The sequence below is a fragment of the Styela clava genome, chromosome 14, assembly GCF_964204865.1.
Source record: "Styela clava chromosome 14, kaStyClav1.hap1.2, whole genome shotgun sequence".
Taxonomy (NCBI): domain Eukaryota; kingdom Metazoa; phylum Chordata; class Ascidiacea; order Stolidobranchia; family Styelidae; genus Styela; species Styela clava.
In genome coordinates, this window is record NC_135263.1 from 9,802,223 (window position 1) to 9,815,955 (window position 13,733).

The 13,733-nt window shown below is 33.9% G+C and overlaps 1 protein-coding gene across 2 annotated transcripts in view; it reads left to right on the plus strand.

Moving 5' to 3' along the window:
- Positions 1–13,733, plus strand: part of LOC120341339 (hydrocephalus-inducing protein homolog) — an 87,575-nt gene that overhangs the window by 5,216 nt on the left and 68,626 nt on the right. For both annotated transcript variants that reach the window (XM_078119678.1, XM_078119679.1), the window contains exons 9-27: positions 912–1,130; positions 1,327–1,583; positions 1,929–2,071; positions 2,720–2,850; positions 3,186–3,344; positions 4,538–4,651; positions 5,106–5,267; positions 5,625–5,777; positions 6,270–6,373; positions 6,539–6,818; positions 7,417–7,529; positions 8,178–8,433; positions 8,792–8,980; positions 9,238–9,398; positions 9,968–10,142; positions 10,520–10,708; positions 11,339–11,590; positions 11,949–12,049; positions 12,338–12,446. In XM_078119678.1, the coding sequence (XP_077975804.1) occupies positions 912–1,130; positions 1,327–1,583; positions 1,929–2,071; positions 2,720–2,850; positions 3,186–3,344; positions 4,538–4,651; positions 5,106–5,267; positions 5,625–5,777; positions 6,270–6,373; positions 6,539–6,818; positions 7,417–7,529; positions 8,178–8,433; positions 8,792–8,980; positions 9,238–9,398; positions 9,968–10,142; positions 10,520–10,708; positions 11,339–11,590; positions 11,949–12,049; positions 12,338–12,446 (3,267 nt within the window). The remainder of the gene's footprint in view (positions 1–911; positions 1,131–1,326; positions 1,584–1,928; positions 2,072–2,719; positions 2,851–3,185; positions 3,345–4,537; positions 4,652–5,105; positions 5,268–5,624; positions 5,778–6,269; positions 6,374–6,538; positions 6,819–7,416; positions 7,530–8,177; positions 8,434–8,791; positions 8,981–9,237; positions 9,399–9,967; positions 10,143–10,519; positions 10,709–11,338; positions 11,591–11,948; positions 12,050–12,337; positions 12,447–13,733) is intronic.

A 13,733-nucleotide genomic window follows, 5' to 3' on the forward strand; every position in this document is an offset into this window, starting at 1 on the left:
ATATTTTGCATACCTACTATGTTTCCAGAGTTATGAAAGGAGATCCCAAGCCTCCTTGAACTGGTCAAAAAATTAGGGTTTCAAAAAATATAAAGTTTTAAGAGTTGGAAATTGCATTTAGGGAACTCAAAAATTCAGAGCTAGTTTGATGACATTATTAATTTATTATTTGATGACCATATTGTTGCTGTACAACAGCCATCAACTCACAAGAATGCAATTATTTGTCATAGTAATAAATGGATGAAATAGTCAGAGTATTGCCATTCTATTATAAAAAGGTATTGGACCTCCTAAACGTGTTTCAGCCCTGTACCATGTTCCTATGATTACTGACTCAACAGCTACAAATCGATTCTATTTATAGAACTTGCGTTTTTTGCTGACACAAAATTTGCCTTTTTCTCCTTGTGTTCTCTCAAAAAATGTCATCTTCAAATCATTGTCACCGATAACTTTTCTTTTATGACCATGCATGAAATGGATGATTACATGTCACTGGGCAATAGGAGAAAAGACCTTTTTACAGCAAAGAAAGCGATAAAAAACATGTTTTTGCTTGCCTGGTGAAAAACGCGGTGCAAAGGTGGTCGTGGGACGCATTATGTACCAAATTTTAGCGATTCGTATATTGGCCGAAAAACGCTTCGAATAATTTGCGATTCGATTTCGAATATTCGGTTCGCTGGGACAGCCCTAGTTCTGTGTGAGTGTGCATGACCATCCTTCAATCAAATTCCTTTAGAGAAAAAAACACCATGCCTCAAACGCTCTCAACGCTTTTTCCACAAAATGAATAATTTTATGAAATCTATGACAATTTATTATCATTTCACATAAATTAGGTTACAAAAACTAAGAGAAACCTACACTTCTCTTCCTAATTTCCACATTTCCATTATTGTTAATAGGAAGGCGACATTTGGCCGAATTCAACTATCGAGTTGACAGTTGCTTTTAAACCGAAAGAAGCAAAATCTTATCAGAGAACAGCTTTTTGTGACATCACTGGAAGAGAAACAAGACTTCCTTTAAAAATCCGAGGGGATGGGATGGGACCGAAACTAGTGTTTTCATATGATTCATTGGATATTGGGAACGTTTTTGCTGGTTCTACTCATACTTACGAGGTAAGTGAAGTAATGTCATAATTATTTTGTGCATTGCCAAGAAATTGGATGTCCGTTACAAAATTGAATATTCAAATATTAATTATACTCAATATTTTGAAATCTTTCTTTTTAGGAATAATTGTAAATAATTTTAATTAATAATTAAACAATTTGAGCAATTTATGTCTAAAATTAACTTCGAATTTCTTCATAGGTTGTATTGGCAAACAAAGGTGACATTGACGCAATCTTCAGTTTGTCGCCATCAAGCGAAGGACCTCCGAAAGGTGGAACGGTGGCAAAAAATCAACCCGACTCAGAATTTAGATTTGATCCAGTTGAAGGCATTGTACTCCCTACTGGACATCAAGCTATTGAAGTATCGTTCTGTTCAGAAACACTTGGCGATTTTTCAAGAGATTTTTATTTCGCTGTCGATGGATCACCAGAACAATTGAAATTGAATTTCAAGTCAGTTTTATATTTGTTTTATGTGTATGCTAGCTGAATTCGTCGTTGGAGTCCATATTTGAGAACCCGAAGCCTGATTCAGATCGATGATCAAGAATTAGTGCATTTGATACTGAATCTTATCAGCTACTTATTTATGTTTACCCGACTTGTGCAGTGTTTTGCAATTTCAATTTTTAATGGTTGCGTAGGGAAAAGTACTTTTTTCTTCAAATTTTGTGTTCTTTAAATTTATTATGGTTCTTCTCATTTCTCTCAATCGAGATTCGAGATCTGATTACTCATTTCGAACCCTCCATTCTACTTCCTCAAATTCATTTTATCAACAATATTATTATTTTTCAGGGGATGTGTGATTGGACCAACTTTTCATTTTGATGTTCCTCGGCTGAGATTCGGCACAGTATCATATGGATTTGTTCATTCTAAATTATGTAATCTGTACAACACATCACTGGTACCTATGACTTTCAATCTCAGAGTCCGAGGTTTGTTTTCATGAGTTTTAGTAAAACATTTACTTTATATGATAAAAATACTCTTTTGTATTGTTCTATGGCCTCATTATATTGTATATCATTATATTGTCTCAGATGGACTATATTGCCGCAGTCAAACCAAAGTACGTAGCTTACATTTTTCAGAAATGGACTTTTTCAAACTGGACCAGGGGTTATATGGTCTGGGTTTCAAAGCTGCATCTGTTTTAGTTTGGATTTTAGGTAGTTCCTTATGTCCATTAATAAGTTTATTATAATTACAAATTACAAATATACAATTTTTTCATAATGGTAAAATGTGACATAAGGGAATTCAGTTCTACTGTGACAATATGGCAATAATATCCATCTGAACCAAAATTTGATCAATCTGTTTGATTTTTCTAAAAATGACATAATTATCATATTTTGTGAATAAGATATGGTTTTTTGTGTATATATGTGAATGATGGCTTTTTGGATATAAATTGTCCTTATGAATCATTTTCAAATAGGGTTTTTTCATTCTAAGTTAGGTTACTTAACATAGTTATTGGACTTTTTGCCTATTTATATATGAAAGTGACTTTCTTGTTATATACCAACTGTTCAATTACCGGTACTTATGCATGAATAATAATTTATATCAACCTACAGGTGATGGTACTGGTGATCTAAGTGTAGCAAGTGCGAGTGATCTTGATGGTGAAAGCAAACCGATAGACACAGGAAGAAGCAGTTCGGCAAGTATGCTATCTCTAAGAGAATTCGATGTCACACCATCGCAGGTAATGATTTGCTTTGCTGTTTTACTTGATTAACTTTAGAATTTTATTTAAGAAAACACTATAGATCAGAAAATAAAAATAAATAAATCTATATCATTGAAATTTAAAATTGGTTATATCCGATATACCGGTATATGAAATCTTTGTTATCTATCCATTTTGGGCAATTGGTAATTGGCAGCCAGCCAAAAATATGATTATTCAACAAATTGGAATATACCGTACTCAACATGCCACATTTGAAAATATTTTCACTTGATTTTGACCATTTCTTGAACTATTTCTCGGATTCACCCCAGTCATTGTACTGATCATTTATAATCTTCATATTGCAGGGAACTATTCGTGCTCAGAGTGAGATGAGAATTCAAGTTAGCATTTGTTCAAACACACTCAAGAGATATGATTATGCTCTCGTTGTTGATATCAAAGGGGTTGGAGAAGATATTTTATCTTTGCCTATTGTCGCAAAATGTGTTGTACCAACTGTTCAAGTATAATCATTTATTATTACTATTCTGTTTTCTTTTGCTTGCCAAAATTTTTGTGAACTTGAGAGCAATGCTCAAATATATGGACACGAAGGGTAAAACGAAGTACCGGTAGTATCAATCTTTTACAGCACCGGTAGAATGATTGTCAGGTTGCTGAAATGCGACTAAGAAACCGCTACACGGTGTACAATTTTGAATTTTGATGACATCATTACACAAAACTTCAAAGTCAAAAACGAATCCCATAGAATTTTTAGGATAGGATTTACATATTTATCCCGGGGAGAGGAAAGCCGATAAGATGGCTTATCCATATGGCGAACCACGGCCTCTCGTCCGGTTACCATTCCAAGTCGGGTATGGGATTAGTTTTACTGTATTGTTTGTTTTCGGAAGCATGGACTTGGTGGTGGAGGAAGCCGTAACCGACCAGCGGTTACGTGAACCACCCAATGACGGCGAGGAGTCCAGCAATCCTCTCGCACATAACCATCCCTGCATGGGATTCGAACCTGCGAACCCACGCAGAGTAATTAGAGGTGCGGTGGCGAGCGTATTCCTAATGCTTAGGCCGTTGAGCCACACCGCCGCGCCATTTTTTGAAATAAATAAAAGGAATAGCCTTCTAGCGACAACAATAATCTTTGACCACTGAAAATTTCAAAGCCTTGTTACAGTAGTTAAAGAGAAAAGCGATTTAGGTCCTTTGAATGCCCTCTTATGTGAACCATTTTTTTTTTATTTTGCTTCAATTTCACTACTAGCTTGAGATATTTATAAGCATAATTTTTTTTACTCCATAATCAACATAGCAGACTATAAAATAATTGATCAAAACAAATAAATAAAAACTGATTATAGAATTAGGCGAGCAAACAAAACTGTAAATAAGGTTTAAAATGTACATAAATTTAAACAAAAAGTGTTGCCATAAGAAGTGATATGCGTTTAGTATTTTGAAATAGTTTGACCTTTTAAAATCAGTTTTGAATACGGTAATTAAAATATAGTGATGAAAATAAATAAATAGTAATGAAAAGTGCAATTTTAATCTTGTTTAGAACCTCATTGAATCTAAATATTTTGGGCAAACCCGTCAGGTCTTGCGGACTTTTTCTAAAACTTTATTGAAACCTTTGTATCACACGAAATATTTCCCAAATTTTTCCTTCAATTTTATAATTTAATTCCAGGTTCTCACTCCAACAATTAACTTCGGTCGCTGCTTCTTGAACTATCCATATCAATTGAATGCCAAGCTACTGAATGATAGTGACTTACCAGCAAAATATGATCTATTGCCACAGGTAAGTTATTGGATGACTGATAGAATCATAAATAATGTGTTATCTTCGTACATAGCATTCTAGGCTTGGAATGAGTGTAAGATGACTCTGGCTGTGTCAAGTCTTCAGTCTTCTGATTTTATATGTTTGAGAAGCCAAATTCAATTTGAACATCATCCAACATTGGTAAATTGAGTTATTTCAAGTACTCAAGCAACAACCTATATGACTGATGAAATCATGATCCAAATTGTCATTCTAGTAAACCGACTCAAACTAAGTTGTCTTAGTGATTAGCCTTAGCTTCCGAGCCGGCTTGTACAGAGCCTTGTTCCCAATGATGGTCTAAAAACACCTCATAGAATAAGCCAATTCAGTTTCGATAAGTTTGAACTTGAATAAATATATCCAAGCCCCTCGAACCTAAATTGTTTCATCTTTTTTAAACCTTTATCCCTGTTGTATTTCTATTTAGGTACGTGAGGAGCTCAGTACTATCGTGTATGGAAGCCCGAGACCAAAAGGTATTCTTGAGCCAAGAGCGGTTGTTGATGTACCTTTGCTTATCCAAGTTCATGAGTTAGAAGATCATGAAGTTACAGCTTTATTCTCTATTTTCGGAAGCACAGAAACTTTGGTAAGATTTCTACAGTTCTTTATTCTTCACACATAAGAAGGATTTTAATAAAAGTAGAGATGGCATGTTTTGTAAATGTAGTATCATTTATTTCTGAATAATTTGGGTCAGAAAACAAAATCTTCAATATCATCTTTCTGACTTTTTGCACCTTTAGCATGAGCATGATGACAATTTGGTCATCAGAGTCAAAATGCAGCGAAAAATCTTTCCTAGGAAATATCCTTTCTCTGTATAATATTCACTGATAGTCATAGAATCGAATTTGTAAAATTCAGTTGAAGGTCAAGTAGTAATTCATACTGTAAAAGTCGCTTTTCTTTTCTAATATCATAATTTTATTTAAAATATTTTCAGCCTGTTGTTATTCAAGTCATTGGAGAAGGTCCTGTGGTTCACATTACTCCTGAACATCTGGATTGGGGCCAAACACAAGTGTTATCTCCTGCTACAAAGACCGTGGAACTTTCTAACGAATCTGCTATTCCTGCTGTGTTCTTTGCTCAAATGGTAGAGAATTTGTTTATTTATTTACTTTTTTCTTTTCTAAACGAGGCTCTTTCCGATTCAGCATTACCTACACAATTTCTCACACCTTGAGTGAGGTGTGGGGCAACACCTTGGGTATTGAATTTGAACACAAAATTTTAACTTGTGATGCCATCACTCTGATGATTTTTGGACAAACTTATCATATGTTATACCAATTATATGTTATCATCAGATCAGATGCTAAGTTCCATTATGAATTATAGTAAATTGTATTTAACAGTTGTTCCCTATTTCATTTTTTTATTGTAATTTTTCCCTTTCAATTTAACCCTCTTAAAAACTGATCTTCTTGCTTGGCCTAATTCGATGTGCTGAAGGAATTAAACCATGGCTGGATTTTGAAGTTTCTCTGGCAGTTTGTGAATCAGTTCCAATATAATTAGTCTTCAAAAAATTCATTTTTTATTGAAATTTTGACACTTGTGTTGAATAGTGAACTTCCATTTTCAGATGCGTACCAATTCTGTATGGAAAGTCGAACCAGATCATGGTGAAATACCAGCTCATTGTACAGAGACTGTTTCTGTTTCTGCAATATTGGATGACTGTATTAGGTATGTTCTTCAGAGATTTTCTAGGATAATTTAGAGCCTTATCCTGTGCAAAAGGATTAAATGCCTCAGACAGACATATTGCACTTGTGTGGATACGCTAAATCATCAACCTCTTTTTACCTCTTTTCTCGATTTGGGCTAATTCTTGTTGTATTCTTCTTTTAGATTTCACGACAAACTTAACATTACGATAGTGCAAGGACCGAGTGTTACTATACCAGTTCACGCATATGGATACGGTACTACACTTGTGACTGACCCACCTCTGGCCCCCAAATTCAATCTCGGCCCTCATTTCGCAAAATCGATATGTTCAAGAAAAATTAAACTCACAAATCGTGGCAGAAGACATCAAGCTTTGATGTGGAGCACAGATGGATTTGTGAAACCCAGGCATCGCAGACATGAACATGGTCTTTCCAATTCTAAAGATATGAAAATCAGGGTGTGTGACATTTTTTGGTTTTGCTGTTATTAAAAATTTTTTGTTTTTGTGGTGATTGGAATTAATTCAAATTAATATATCGATGATCAGCGGTTATTTTGTTGCTTTGACCTATGCTGGCCTAGGAGGTTACATATTTCTGGTTAGGATAGAATTTTCATATTCATCCTATGGAGAGGAAAGTCGATAAGACAACTTAATCATATGGCCACATAACTACGATAGATAGTAGGATTCTGTGATCTCTTGACTGACTTACTAGGAAGCCAAGCATACAATCTTGAAACAAATATAAAATGTCATATTTTATGAAAATCTTTCATAAATTTCAAATATCTAAAAATTTTCTGTAATCTGCCTATGTGAGTAATATCTGTATATTTCCTGAAACAAATATAAACATAAGTCTAGAAGGTGCCCAAAAAATTCCACGTAAAAAATTAATTTTGAAACAAGTTAAAAAAATATGACATCATACAAAAATTTTAGCCTTTTAATAGAGAAACGGATTTCCCAAGTATTGCTTAAACGTCAACTGAATTTTGAAATGAAAGTTTCACAAGTTGATCCATATTTATATTTCTTATTGTTTGTTCAGGACAAAGCACCAATCCCAACTCCACCAGCTCCTGTATTTGAGATTCATCCAAGTAGATTGGCATTGGAACCTGGTCATAGTGCATGGGTTACATTGGAAGGATATTGTGATGGGTGAGTTTCATATTAAAGGAAGAGCGTTATAGATTGCTTGAAACGTAATGTGGCCACTCAATTGAGTAAGTCAAGAACTTATCTGTTCATCTTAGCTGTTGTTGTTCGATCGTGTTAGCTTAGAGTTGTTTCTTTACATCATTACATTTTCCAAACCTTTTTTTGGACAATTTATAGATTGCTCGTTTACCCCCAAAGTTGTCTTGCGTTCTGTGATTGGACAAAATAAGTCATGCAGTCTGCGAAAGTAAACTTGTTAGCTATTGTAATTGAGGTTAAAGCTTCTACTGCGGTATAAATGTGACTTCCTAGGAAGTTCTTTGAATTATTAACATCGGGTAATAAAAAATAGTTTTATATCTAATCTGATGTACCCCTTTAAAAGTCGAAATGTACCCCTGGGAGTACATGTACCCCAATTTGAGAGCCTGTTCTATGCACTTTCAAGATTTGAGGCTGTTCTCAATGGTTTGTTTGTAGACGGGTTTCTATTCTCAGAAGATAGACTTTGAGACATGAAATCATCAAATATTTGATCCTTCCATCCCAACAAAGTTTATATTTAATTGGCTTGCCAATTTTCTCCCTCCAGAATAAATATGAAGTTCATTTTTTATTATACATTACAAAATCTTATTTTTTCTACAGGCCTCGCCGAGTACACGAAACTCTGGTTTGTCATGCTATTATTGGAAAAGCAAACGGAAAAGAGAAAATTCTGAAATCAATTTTGAGTGCGGATTTTGTTTCCCCAGTTCTGGAATTGTCCAATCCTAACTTATACTTCAGAGTAGACAAAACACCTGAAAGCTCACCCATGGTTCCACAAACAGCAAAATTTATTGCTAAGAACGTGTCATCATTACCTTTGACCTGCGTCATGACAACAGAATATCCATTTCAGGTAATACTACTTAGCTTTCATATGATTAGTGAGAATGAGAACAAAAATTCAGTAGTAGGTGATAGGTAGCTGATAAGTTAACTAAGTTAAAATCTATTAAAATGTTTTTTTCGAAATAAAAAAATATGTTGAAAAAAAAATTATTTTTGAAGGTAATTTATTGCCTTATCTAATTGTTTTTTTCCATTTTTCTTCGGATGTTTTCCTTTTATATTTACAATTTTTATATTAAAACAAATAAATCTTATATTCTTTGTCTATATGTAACAGATTTTCATGTAATATTTGAAATATGCTTGTTTGAAAAAAACTGACCTTGGTGGACAGCACTTTTGAACAATTTTCCCATGCATTCCAGATTCTGGATTTTCAAAATATTCCGCGCTCTGAGCTGTTGATTAGTCTAGATTTGGGACAAGAACATGAGATTGTAGTCTGGTTCGATCCTGATTATAAAAATGACTTGTTTTCAAGAATTGCTGATAGTGAAGTAACTATCACATACAAGGAACATCCGCATACGGATCATGTTAAATTAAAAGGAGAGGTATTAATGAATTATGTTGTTCTAATAATTATGTGCAAGAGTATTGATGGTCCTGGTTCACATGACCGCTGGTCTGATACAACTTCCTCCACCATCATGTCTATGCATATGTAACAAATAACTGGCTAACTATTCTCATACCCGATATGGACCGGTAACCAGATGAGAGCCCGTGGTTCGACATATGATCGAGCTGTCATATTACATACATTGTAATTAGGCATTATCTTATTCAAGAAAATTACGTCTAAATTCAGGTCAACTTTCCGAATCTTGACTTCAGTAAGAAGGAGATTGATTTTGGATGCATTCTCAATGATACTGAGGTTGCCAGATTTGTTGATATTACAAATAACAGCCCAATGCCTGTTTCATATCGATGGTCGTTCGTTGTCAAAGAAGGAGAAGAAAATATCAAGTGAGCCTAAATCGTTGGTTTTCTAGGGTTTCTTTTGCAATAGATTAGTAGACTTTAGCCCTTGGGTGCAAAGACAATCTACTTTGATTGTTAGCACTGTAAGTGTTGAGTGACTTGAGTCATTGACTCGACTGAAGTTGGACTCAAGTTTAATCGAAGACTCAAAATGACTTGAGTTATTCAAGGATAATCGTGGACTCACTATCACCTTACTGCCAATGAGGCTTGTTGACTCAGTGATTGACTCAACTTGAGACTCGGATGTCCAGTTACTCAACTTGAGGGACTTCTACCTAACACTCACAATATATATATCAATATTATGTCTTGATTGAGGTAGTTGGTATTGATAGGTCAGATGAGCTACAAAACTACTTTGATTTTATATTTAATGCATTATTTTTGATGCCTGATAGAATCATGAGTGAGTATTTTGAGAAGCTTCGGGTTTGAGGAAGTTTGTCAAAAAGGGCATTCACTCTATGAATATACATGTTGCGCTAGTTTAGAGTGAAATATTTTAATATGGATAGATTACAATAATTAAAAAAATTCATTTAATTTACCAGATATCTTGGTGTTATACCGAGCACTGACCAACTATCTCAACAAGCATTAGACATGGAAGTTGAGGAATCAGCAGCTGGTACAGAAGGATCTGGAATTCAACAAAGACAAGGAAGTTCTAATGCAGCTGAGGAATCTTCTCAACAACAGATGGAAACTATGCGGAGTAATGAAGATGTATGTATTATATCTCCATTATGGTTATAGAATTGTAGGCTACACATAATGAAGATGTATTCTATTGAGCTATTAAAATATTGAATTAATTTCAAATCATTTTATATATTCATTTTGGCAAATTTGGCATGTTGGCCATTATAAGTCAATTGCCAATACATTTTTGAATGCAGCGAATCAAAATATTTGCCACATTTAGAATATTGTCTTTGCCGCAATGTCTGTCTATATACTGACATTCACATAATTCAATTCTCAAGATCATATGTGCATAACTGCTACCCAATTCTTGAACATAATTTTAGAGACACAATAAATGAATTTTAATTTTTTATTTTTGAGGAAACATGCATTCCATTTTTGAATTCTATATTTAGAGTGTTGTTAGACCCTCATCTGGAGTAGATAGAAGCCAACAAGATGGTGAGGAGGAATCTGCTCAAGGAGATGGACAACAAAATGAAGAAGCAAGCATTGAGAATCGTGCTCAAGAAGATGATGAGAATAATAATCAGACAGAAGATGGAGATGAACAAGATGAAGAAGCAGTTGCTATGGCTATCCAGGTCCAGTATATTTTTTTGATCATCTTTTTTTCAAAATCATACTCGCATCACAATGCTGATTATCTTGTGTGGGTTTGCCGTTTCAAACCCTTGGGAAAGAATCTGATCGTGTAGTGTATTTATGTCTAAGTTTATTTTGACTCCATAATCAGCATAACATATGATAAAGTAATTGTTAAAAAACAAATTATTATAAACTGATTTTGAAATCGGGAGAGCAAACAAATTTTTAGGTAAGGTTCATAACATACAGAATTTGAGTTGGAAAATTCTGCCAAAATAAGGGGTAATTGTTCATCCACCTAAAAGTGATAAATTGATTCACACACACACACACACACACAACCACTGATATATATTAATGTGAGTAAATGCTTATTGTGAAGTGTGAATTTTTTTTTTGCTCGTAAAATTTACCTCCAAGTCTAATTGACATTCAGGCCCAATTGAGAACCACTGGTCTGACCTATCTTCCTACCTTTTTAACAAAGTTTACTCCCAAGGAAGGTCAAATTTACCCTTGGTTGAGAACCCCTGGTCTAGTCAATACTTTCATCATTCTGCACTCTAATTTAGAGTGAAATAAAGAATACAGCATTTGACATCTCCCTTTTCACCTCCCGGTTTCAGGATTCTGGAGAACTTCATTTAAGTCTAGATTGGTCTAAAGAAGACGATGATTTCCTGCATTCCCATTTACATCAACAGCACGAAGAACAAGTTCAAATTGAATCTGAAGAAATGGAAGAATTAAAGAGATCTGTCAGCAGAATGTCTTCAAAGCATCAACCTTCTCATTCAGCAAGCATGAATGCTGCTGGTCTTCCCATTCTACCTTGGCTAACCCCAGGAGCAATACATTTACCAAGTGGTGTAGAAGAGGTATGTATGCAATCAATGTTTACACAGATTTTTCGACCCACGTATTTTTCACAGCACAGACTTTTCGACCACAAGACGATTTGAGTTTGTTTTACATTTGCCTTGAGAAATGTTCGAAAATAATAATATAAAAATAAAAGTGGATTTACAGAACATTCGGGCACAGTTAGGGTTATTGCAGTGCTGACAGTTTACTGGTATATGTTGCTACTGAGGTGAATAAATTCGACACCATAATAGGTTTTCATACGTTTTTGTGTCTAAATGAATATTCAATTGCAAATTTTTCGAAACGTCTTTCCCATTAATAATTTCTTATACATCTTTTCTATGTTAAACAACCTGTTTTCTAATTCAGATATTCGATATTTTACCAATCTATGGAACTCTGGATCCAGGAGAAACTCAGAGAGTGACTTTCACTTTTTATGGACATGCTGATGTCAGCTCATTTGCAAAGTTAGTAAATAAGATTGTGTGTTATCATTCTTGCATGGTATATTGACTTTTAAAAATTCTTGGGTGCTTTTATTTTTGTTTTTTGGGCTCTTATTCTCATTTAAAAAAGATACAATTAATTTTGAGAACATTTTTAATGCCAGTATTGATTCATTCAACTTTCTAAATACTTTTTGAAATAAATTTCAACTTAAATCTTCACCGATTGAAAAAGTAAAAAAATTGGTTAACAAAAAGGCTCATTAAGAACTTTCAAAAACTTAATTCTACTCTTAATTTTATTTTTAGGGCTGTTTGTTATGTCAACGGTGGGCCTGAATATGACTTGTCATTGAAAGGAGAAGCATCTCTCATTGAATATAGATTTGATGCTTGTGAAATTAAATATGGAAAACAGGTAAAAATTATGTTATTTATTTAAGTTTGGATGGCTTTATTTAACATAAACACATATAGTATTTTTAATCTTTGACAGTCTTTTTGTTTTGTTTAATCATTGCCTGAGCAATAATGTTATTTAAAAGTAAAATAAGATCATTTATGTACAAAAATGACACACAAGACTTACACATGGGATCGAATTTCCAAATTAGTCATAAATATTTTTGTGACATAGAACAGTGTTCTTCAAACTTTTTTCATCACGATCCACTTGACACAGCCAAATTTTTTTGTAACATTCAGGACCATAAATTAAAGTGAAATTTAATAATATAGCGAGAATTCGAAAAAAAAAAATAAAATTAGCAATTTAGTGAGATATTAATTAGATAGCGATCGGAGACCGCCGACTTATCGATCTTTCGCATGTTCTCTTCGCTCTGACTCAATAGCGACCCCATGTGTCCCATCACTAATCAATTAATACCTGGCTTATTATACAACATAATACATCCAAAATCAATTGGCTTCTGGTCCGAGATATAATGAATGCACATGCAAAATTTGGAGCAGACCTCGATTTCGCGAAATATTGCGTAACATACGAAAGTGAAACAAACAGAAAAGTATGTATCAACATACTTACCGACCGAGATCGATAAGTAATAAGAGCATTAATAAGACCGATGTGCTTGCATATTATCGCAAAAAAAAGATTGAATATTTCCTCTAATTCGATGATTGTGGTTTTTCGTACTGGTTCTAAATAATTTAAATTTGATCGATAGTTTGTTTTAACATGAGTTATTGTCGAAAATGCTTTAATCGTGACCCCACTGAGCCCTTCCAGGACCCCAGTTTGAAGAGCCCTGACATAGAATATAATTTAAAAAATCATGAAGAGTTATATACCCAATGCTTTATTAAGATTAATATATAGTCTGAATAATCAAAATGAGTCTGAATTTCTAGAATCGGTAGATATTTTGGTTATGGTATTATTAACAACCTTCACTCTAAACAAGGGTCTAGATAAGCATGGTATCACTATGCTTTTAAGTATTTGGAATTTTATACCATCACATGCTATTTAGGTTTAAATAAAACATATTGCACTTTATAGTTATTACTTATCGATTTTAATCAGTAAGTATGTTGATAGGTATTTGTCTGTTTGTCTGTTAGAGGCACGCGATATCTCACAAAAGCGAGATTGAATCTGCTCCAGATTTTGCATGTGCATGAGTAAATGAGTAGACGTTATCGTACTGAACAGATTGCGATTTTTTCGAAACTACTTTAT